This window comes from Sciurus vulgaris, assembly GCF_902686455.1.
Source record: "Sciurus vulgaris genome assembly, chromosome: 10".
In the NCBI taxonomy this organism is placed as follows: Eukaryota; Metazoa; Chordata; class Mammalia; order Rodentia; family Sciuridae; genus Sciurus; species Sciurus vulgaris.
Window position 1 is genome coordinate 70,598,249 of NC_136470.1, and position 9,364 is coordinate 70,607,612.

The window sequence follows — 9,364 nt, forward strand, 5'->3', positions numbered from 1 at the left end:
CCAGGCATTGAACCCAGGGGCACCTAACCACTGAACCACATCCCCATCCCTTTTTTATTTATTTATTTTGAGACAGGGTCTCTGTAAATTGCCTAGGGTCTAAGTTGCAGAGTGCTGGCCTTAAACTTTCAATCCTGCCTCAGGCTCCCAAGCCAGTGGGATTATAGGCATATGCTCTAAAGGTCATTTTTAACTCTGTAACTGAGAGATCTTGTTTCCTTCTGCAGTGCTACTGATATCTTTTTTTTTTTTTTTTTCTCCTTTTGGTTGTAGATGGACAACTAAATTTTTTTTAGTTGTAGATGGACACAATACCTTTGTTTTATTTATTTAATTTTTATGTGATGCTGAGGATGGAACTCAGTGCCTCACACATAATAGGTAAACACTCTACCACTGAGCTACAACCCCAACCTTGTTACTAATATCTTAAGATGTGACCTTGAGCAACTTTGCTTCCTGGGAATCAATTTTGTTTTTTAATAGCAGAGACATCTGATAGAATTCTGATTTGGAAGTCTAAATTTATAAGTAAATTAGGCAGGGATTGTTCTGGTTGAAGAGGTAAAGGAGTGGAGATCCCACTGATTTAGCCTTTACCTGGCCATTGGTAGCAAACTCTGAGATGAATTCTGGGGAAAATAGTTTGAGAACATTGAACTAGGTGGCCTCTAAACTGTCTTCAGCTATAACATACCAGGATTCTAATCCATATTATGATTCTATGCATGTACACGGTGTATGGCTATATTCCGAATAGCTTTTAGATTTATTTACTGAACATCTGTCTCTACTTTCCAGTGTGCCTTTTTGGATTACTGAAGTTGGAGGGGAAAAAAAATTGCAACATTTCCGTGATTGCTTTACCCTAGAGATTTGGGAGTGAGTTGGGCTCTGCCAATCAGCTACATTTGTGCAAGGATTAAACTGGCACCTGATCGAAGTGGGGAGAAAGGTTATAGTGCATGGGGCATCCTTTCTTTTGCCAGGGTGAATCTGGCAGGTGCAGTTTGGCTCTGAAGCCACCACCTGCAGTGACATTTTCCTCATTCACCAACTTCCTGATAAGGCAGAGGCAGCAGCAACTGTGGCAGACCAACTGTGCTGTGTCATTCTGAACAAAGCATGATGCCAGGGAGGACAGAACAAACATGTTGCAAGTCTCAACACCCATGCCCTTCTTTAGCCTCTTTCCTCCAGCCTTCCAGTAATTTTGTAAACATCTAGTTCCCTGTACTAAATCCTTTTCTGCTAGAAAGAGCAGGAGTGATTTCTTGATTTTGGAGGCTTACCTGATGGTGTGGTCATCAGTCTGTACTAACCCCCTTTCTTCTTTGACATTCTCAGTGTCCACAGAAGAGTTGCGGGCCCACCCCTTCACTGATGTGACCCTCCCCTGCCATTTCTCCTTTGTGGAAGGCACAGAAAATCTGGAGTTTTCTTGGGAAAGAGACGATATCACAGAGGAATATGAGGTAGAGACTGATGAGGAATATTACCGCTTTTTCAGATACTATGATTTCTTTGGAATTTACTCCAAGTTGGTTTACCAGTTTCACAATAACAGAGAGCAACTAGAAGATCAAAACTCCTTGTATGAGGGAAGAGTCTCTGTAGATTGGGCTGAAATTTCTGAGGGATCTCTGTCACTTCTACTAAGAAACGTGGATTTCATGGATGAAGCTATCTACAAGTGCTCAGCCATCACACCAGATGGAAGAGGCGAAAGTACAATTAAGCTAATAGTAGAAGGTAAAAGAATTTAACAAATGAACTTCATTTTAAGCTCTGTCTCTGTTCATAAATATAATTTGTAAGTTTTCTCTTCCAATGTTCTCCCTTTCCTTCTTCAATTCAAATGGATTCTGGTTCATTTTATTTCTATCATGGGAGCCAGGGGCTTGGAATGTCAATTTAACTAAGCTAAAAATGTTGCTCTGAACAAAAAGTGCTGTGTCTGTACCTGTGTGCATCATTCATTCATTAGTACAAATAAAACAACAAAGGTAATAACAGCACTGGTCCAATCCCAAACTCTCCAAACAAATTGTGACACTAAAACCCCCCACATTTGATAGGACATAATAGTCCTTCATGAAGACTCTGATATCTGATATGTGGTTTAGTGAGAATAGTTCTGCACTAGGAGGCAGAAGGCCCAAGTTCTGGAAATTGGGCAACTCTAGTTTGAGCAGCTCATTTAACTTCTCTAGGCTTTACTTCTCTCCCTAATAAATGTAAATTGGACTGAATCAATGGATCACCATTGTACCCCAGGTGTCAGTACCCTTCACAAGACTACATGGACAGCTGTCTCTTTCTTACCAGTGAGCTCATGGGGATTGGCAGTTCTGCATGGCAGAATTCCTCCAGGATAAAAGTTGGAAGAGGTGGGAAGGTGGTGGTGGTAAGAATCATTTGTTATCTTCTGTGATTCTCAGAATCTGAGGTCAGTGGAGAGTGGAATAAACCCACACAAGAAGGGAAGATTTCAGCATTAAAGAGAGCAGCGGTAGGCGAGCCCTGGAAGGCAAGAGCGTGATGTATCTTGTTCTTCTCTTCCTATGCTTGGACTAAAATTTTACTATAGTAAGCCTTAAGATGTGTTGCCTTCATAAAGGGTTAATGTAAAAACTGAGGGTAAGATTTCTGTCACCTTGAGTCTCTTGGGGATGAAATAGAAAAGAAACTAATTGTTTTGTTATTTTTTTCCAACTAGACTCTGAAATGCCCCAGGTGCAGTTTGACAAGATTGATGATGAGGATGTGGTCACATGCGTCTCTAAGGGCTGGTACCTCACACCAAATGTGACTTGGTTGGACAGAGCAGAGAGGGACCTGAGCAACCATAGTACTGTGGAGGTCCTGGAGGAGCAGATGAATGGCTTCCACAGGGTATTCTCTGTCTTGAGATACCCAGTCAAGTTAAATGAGAAATATGTCTGCCAAATAACAGAGACGGATGTGAATAATCAGCCCTTTAGAGTTATCCACAAGTACCCAAGTAAGTGCAAATTCAAGAAGAGTGAAAGCTGGGTACATTTCACCATAAAGAATTCATAATTCACTAATATTTGCTGAATGCAAATGTTTCAGACACTCCTGGTACTTTGGAGATTTAAGGAAGAATCAGGAACATAAGCTTGTAGCCTGGGGCAAAAGAGGGAAGTGCAGAGGAGTCTCTCTGGGTTCAAAAAAAGACCATACTTCAGGGACTGACAGCTTTTACCCTGATAGATGTGACTGTGACTGTTACCATTTATAAGGCTTCTATTCCTCTACTAAGAGCATCAGCTTTATGATGTGACAGGCTGAGTAATCATAGCAACCACTTATCAGCCTCTTAACGTGTGCCTGGTACTTCACACATCATTTTAAGTCCTTTGCTCAACCTTGCAAAGTAATTGTTATTACCATCCCCCTTTTATAGAAGGAAACCAAGAAGGTAAATGATTTGACTAAGAACATAGCTAACAAGTACACAATCTGAATTTCAGATAAGCAACAAGTAATATCATATGTATGCTAAATAATTGTTACTTACTGGAAATTCATATGTAACTGAGTGGCCTAAATTTTACCTGCCAACCCTGTGGGTGGTAAAGCTCAGGAGCATTTAAACCTCTCTGGAAGAACAGAAAGAAGAAACTAAAAAACGTCTTGCCTGGTTAGGAAGCTAGCATTGTGCAAGAGAGTGGTTTTTCACATACTGTCCCCAGACCAGCAATACTGGTACCACCTGGGAGGTTGTTTGGAAATGCAAATTCTCAGGTTCCCTTAAACCCTACTGAATAAAAAACTCCAGTTTGCTTTAACAAGGCCTTCAGGTCATTTTGATACACATTCAAGTTTGAGAACCACGTGAGCTCTTGGTGAAGACACCCAGAACATTTCTATCCTATACCTCCCTGTCAGGTTGGGGTGCCATCTCTTCTGACCCATGCCCAGCAGGTAAAGAAAACAGAGCTCCTGGCTCCTTGCCCTAATGCAGTAAAACAAGAATAACCAGGCAGACTTATAACTTTAAATTTCACACTTTAGTTGTCTTTCCTTCAAAGAGGGGTTTACTTATTCCCCCAGACTTTTAAGTCTTTCCCACATATTCAGGAGTTGTTAGAGTTCTTTGAACATTACAGTGGGCCTCAGAATCTCCTGAGAACACCAGGGTATGTTATTAATGAATAGACTTCAAAGAAATCCTGTATTTTTATCACCTTGGATTTCAACACCTTGAAAAAAAGTCCCAGAAATACTTAAAAGACCCCTGTATTTTACTTTTCTTCGCCTCTTTTTATGTTCTTATTTATATAAGGCCTTTGAGATCTGGCATCTGCTTGTTTTTCTAGCCATGTAGCAACTGTTTCTCAGCACGAGGCCATTGCTTGTTGCTCTGAACTTGCTGATGCCTATTATTTCTAGATCAGGGTAAGTTTTCCATATTGCCTTTATACAGACTCCACCACTCTTAGAAAGTCTTTGTTTTCTTGGTCTGCCTCATGAGCTCCTCCTGCCTTCAAGATTTGGCTCAGACTTTAAACTCTTATTAACCCTCTTACTTTCATTTTCATTTGTTCAATATTTTATTCATTCATGGGTCAGATATTTGTTGGGCTTCTATGCATTGAAGATGCAACAGTGGACAAAATCGAACCTCTGCCCTTGTGAAACTTAAATACTAGTTGTGGGGAGAAATAGGAAGTAAATAAACAGTTTATTAAAATATATAGTATGTCACTGTATGAGTCTATTTATGTGAAATACAAAAAAAGAAAAAGGAAAACTTAACCTATGCTGTAAGAAGACAGGGTAGGTTATCCCTGAGCTGTGGGAGGGAGAATAACTGGAAAAGAGCACTGGAGATTCCTAGAAGCTGAAGAGAGAAAGAATTTCAGGGAGGAAGGAGTGTTTAACTGTGTTGAAAGCTACTGGTGAATAGCCAGTAAGATGAGGATTGAGACTAGATCATTTGAGAGAAGAAATATGAATAACTTTTGGAGCCAAGAATAGATCACTGGAGTGCTAACATGGAGGACAGTTTGCTTCACAGAACAGCAGTGGGGAAATGTGCACTAACTGGAAAAGCTCTAGAGTGTCACTTTTCATTTTCTTTTGGATATCTGTTTGTTGATAATGAATAGGTAGAAAGAGTAAACTGAGGATGCAGAAAAAAGGGGAAAAGACTGAGTAATGTCTTATGTTAGATAGAGGGATGAGGTGTAATATACAAGTAGAAGGGTTTGTGTTGGATAAGATTATTTAAAAGAATAAGACAGTATGCGGGACAGGATGCAGAAAGGTGGGTAGTATACTAATGTGAACGTGTAAAAATTCTCTTATGTTGCTTCCAATTTTTTTAGTGAGATAGGGTGTAAGTCATCAGCTAAGCATAAGATTAGGGATGGCAATGTTGAGGAGCAGGAATGAAATACTCATCTAAGAGAGTAACTGAAAGCTATAACAGGCTTCTTGGGTAGTATTAAAGGCACTTCTGAGGTCCATGGTCATGAAATTAAACACACACATGGTTGTGTGTTTTTCTGCAGCCTCACTTAGCTGCTTGACTATGGACACATAATGGGAAGAAAGTTGGGTTAACCAGATGTTGGAGTTTTGCCATGCGTGCATGACAAAGGAGATAGTTGTGTGTTAAATAGTGCTTACAATGATCAACCCTGGAATCCGAGCTGGGTTAGGGAAGATGAAGGATGCAAAGTGGAAGAAGGACAACGAAAACATGATAGGAGAGCTGGGGGTGTAGCTCGGTGGTAGAGCATTTGCTTAACGTTTGTGAGACATTTATTTAGTTCCTAATACCAAAAAAAAGTGTAGAATTACTGGATTTTAAGTACTGATTATAGTAAAAAAAAAAAAAAAAAAGAAAGAAAGAAAGAGTTACAGTTGGGATACTGGAGAGAATGTTAGAAAGCTAGAAGGGCAGGTTAATGGTTGTAGAGTAAGATGCTTGCAATTGAGATAAGGGGGAGGTTGTTATTTTTTAAAAATTTTTTAGATGTTGATGGACCTTTATTTTATTCATTTGTTTATATGCAGTACTGAGAATTAAACCCAGTGCCTCACACATGCTAGGCACGCGCTCTATCACTGAGCCACAACCCCAGCCCTGGAGGTTGTTATTATTGCTAATGATATAACCTAAGTTCTAGCCATGGGGAGGTGGCTATGATATAGAAAAACATCCCTGGAGAAGAGGTCAAGGAACAAAGGAGATCAAGGGATGGATCATACATGAGATAGTGACACCAAGAATTAAGAAGTAGTGATAGAGATCCTGCCAGAGCCAGCAGCTAAAATCAGGGAATCGTGAAGGAACAAGAGGGACAAAAGAAGACTGGAACATTGAAGGATAGTGGATGGTAGGTAGATTTCAATGACATTCAATTTTAAGCTAGAGGTTTCGTAGACTGGAAGGAGGGAGAATGATCTGGAAGCCATAATGAGAAGCAAGAACTTTACCTACTCCCAGTGTATGAAAGATGCTGGAAAGAAAAACAGCACATTTGAAAAGACGACAGAGGAAGAAATGTCCTTGGAAGAGATCCAGGTTTCACTTAGAGCAAGAAGGTAAGGGAAATGTTAATGGAAGGCAGAATAGAAGGGATTTACTGGTGATTGATAGCAGATGTCAGAGGTGTAGTAGAAGACTTTCAGAAGTTGGGAATGTTGGAGGTTGGGGTCAGAAAAGGAAAGGTTCATAGCCATATGGGACTCAGGATCCATGAGATGAAAGTAAACAAGGGGGCTTAGGATGCTTGTGGTTAAACGTGTATAGGGAAAAGAACACACACGATAAAAAACACGGAGGTCTAAAGACAGACTGTGATGGCAGAGCTGTCAGTGTTGTAGGGGGAAGGGATGAGGGTATGGATGGGGTCACACAGAGTTCTTAGCTTCCCTCTTCAGTTTTGGTGATGGAGGTGCGGAGGCCATGGTGAAATGAAATTCCCTGTGGTAAGTGGCCTTACTCCCTTGTGATTCTTCTGGATATAGCATGGAAACCAGAAAAAAAAAAAGAGAAGCAGGTCAGCCACATAGAGCAGCTCAGGTTGTATTACAATTCAAGGGTGCTCTATTCATGTAGGATCTTATAAGACTGGCATCCTGGAAGAGAGCAATGTGACTACCCTGGAAAAACACTTTCCATAGCACCTTGAACACATCTTCAAATTTATTGCATTGCTAGAATTCATTATTATTCATCTTGTCACAGAACTGTGACTCCCACACTAGCAAGGACTAAGTTCTCCTATTTCTCTTCTGTGGCTCCTCACATACAGTACGCTCCTGGAATAGGTATTAGTTCTTAACTCCCGAGTCTTATCATCATTGCCTGAGAGATGCAACACAACTTAGAACCTTGAAATGGAAATGTCCAATCTCTTGATTCCTTTTCTTAAGGAACATCAGGAATATTCTCCTAACTCCCACCCCATTGGGCTCACAAGCTAACAAGCAGACTCTGCAGTCTTTCCTTGGCTGGAGATGATTTTCTTCCAGAGCCAATTGGAATCTGGTGGGATTTTCTGAACTAAAATCAGCTCCTCCTTTGAGTGGCTCAGCCCCACAGGCCTAACAGACACCTGCTAAGGCCCTGGGCCTGTACCACTTCTGTTTTCCTTTCCTCTCTTTTTGTAGGATATTCCAGTCAGTCCCTTTCCTTTTTTATTCTCTAATGGTTCTCCAAACAATATCTATAGAATGAGTGAATGGGTAAATCAGAATTTCCTTTCACAAATGAGGGAGGATTGTGGAATAATGAATAAGTTCCCCTAAGGGAATTAGCCTTAGAGGGTTCTTAGCCTTAGAGGACTACCACTCTTAGGAAGAACAAAGAGCTCATTGTTTACAACTATTCTTTCTTGGGTGACTTCAAGGAATGCATTACAGCTGACTGCAGGATTGCCTTTAACACAAACCTCCTATTTTTCATGTTTCCTTTATTTCTCCCTTTTCTTCTTTGCAGAGAGAAAGTATCCTTCAGCATATGACTTCTATTAAGAGATTTGAATAACATCTGCCCAAGGACCTGTCTTGCCTTTTAGCCACTGATGCACCTGATTTCTCTTCTGGATGATACTCTTTTTCTGTCCAGGACACCTACCTATCATAAGTAGAAAAAAGTAAAAAGCAGGTCCAGAGTGTTGCATATTGATTAAACCTATGGGAGCCCCCATATTTTACCTCTCGTAGGTCCGTATGTTGAAGTCTTGTTTCTTTGTCTCAATTTCTCTGTTTTATTAAGATTTGCTTTTTATTTGATCTCATGCCTTTCATGTGTTAACATATGAGTAAAATTAAAACATCTTAAGTGCAAAATGAAAGAAGATTAAAAACTTGGCGAACTGTCTACTTTGTGTATATTTCGTGGTGTGTGCTTCAGTGATGGATGACTTATTGGAGAGTTCAGAGCAGAGAAAATCTGCTCTGTGTCTTCTCTAAGTCAGATTTTGTTTTGTTTTTGCTGATGATGTTACACGGGCACTTTGCTGACACAAAGGAGAACCTGAGAAAGAGGCATCGTCCTAAAAATTACTATGGATAAAGATTATTATATTTGTTAAAGCATTCTTTGGGCATTATTGGAGAAAGGATATAGAAATCTTGGAAATTCAAAAAGATGAGCCTAGCCCTTGAAATTTTGTGATTTGTCCAGTTGATTTTAGAGTCTATATTATTCTTGTATCTCATCTTCCACATTACTCCCATTTCTATGCTTTGTATCCACCTATATTGTGTCTCCCCAAATTCATTTGTTGAAATCCTAGCCCCCACAGTGATGGTATTAGGAGGTGGAGCCTTTGGGAGGTGATTAGGTCATTAGGTTAGAGTTCTCGTGAATGGAATTAATACTCTTGTAAAAGAGGCTCAACGAAGAGCCCTCTTTCTTTTCACTGTGTGAGCATGCAATGAGAAGATGCATCTTTATACCAGAAAGGAGGCTCTTACCAGACACCAAATTCATCAGCATCTAGTCTATGACATTTTATTACAGCAGCACAAACAGGCTAGGCATTCTGCTGCGTTCCTTTTTGGAATAAGGGGGTAGGATATCTTTCCTAATGATTTGGCATGTAGGAATTGAGCCTGGGTTATGGAAAAGAGGAGAAAAGGATCATGGGATAGTAAGGGAAAAGAAAACTATTTAGGAACCAGAAATTTTAATTGGTTCGAAACCCAAGATTTTTGAATCATTGGATTCACCAGGGCAAAGCATATGTTTGCTTCAAAAACCTTCACATAAGATGTCACAGGAAGGAGGCATACCAGGGAGATTACACAAATTGTACATATCTGATGTCTACATTCTGAAAGTAAATTTTCACCAGGCCAAACCTTTGAGGTGTGC

The 9,364-nt window shown here is 40.1% G+C and overlaps 1 protein-coding gene across 1 annotated transcript; it reads left to right on the top strand.

Moving 5' to 3' along the window:
* The first annotated feature begins 1,182 nt into the window (after positions 1–1,182).
* LOC306670476 (V-set domain-containing T-cell activation inhibitor 1-like) lies at positions 1,183–8,982 on the top strand. Its single transcript, XM_079155109.1, has 3 exons — positions 1,183–1,752; positions 2,720–3,004; positions 7,982–8,982. Exons 1-3 carry the CDS (start codon positions 1,296–1,298, stop codon positions 8,014–8,016), a joined length of 777 nt encoding a protein of 258 aa, XP_079011235.1. The 5' UTR covers positions 1,183–1,295; the 3' UTR covers positions 8,017–8,982.
* Positions 8,983–9,364: the final 382 nt, after the last annotated feature.

Coding starts and splice junctions, on each gene's coding strand:
- LOC306670476 (XM_079155109.1), top strand. CDS start 1,296: ATGGTGTGGTCATCAGTCTGTACTAACCCCCTTTCTTCTTTGACATTC. Junction 1,753..2,719: donor AATTAAGCTAATAGTAGAAG/GTAAAAGAATTT, acceptor TTTTCCAACTAG/ACTCTGAAATGCCCCAGGTG. Junction 3,005..7,981: donor AGTTATCCACAAGTACCCAA/GTAAGTGCAAAT, acceptor TCTTCTTTGCAG/AGAGAAAGTATCCTTCAGCA.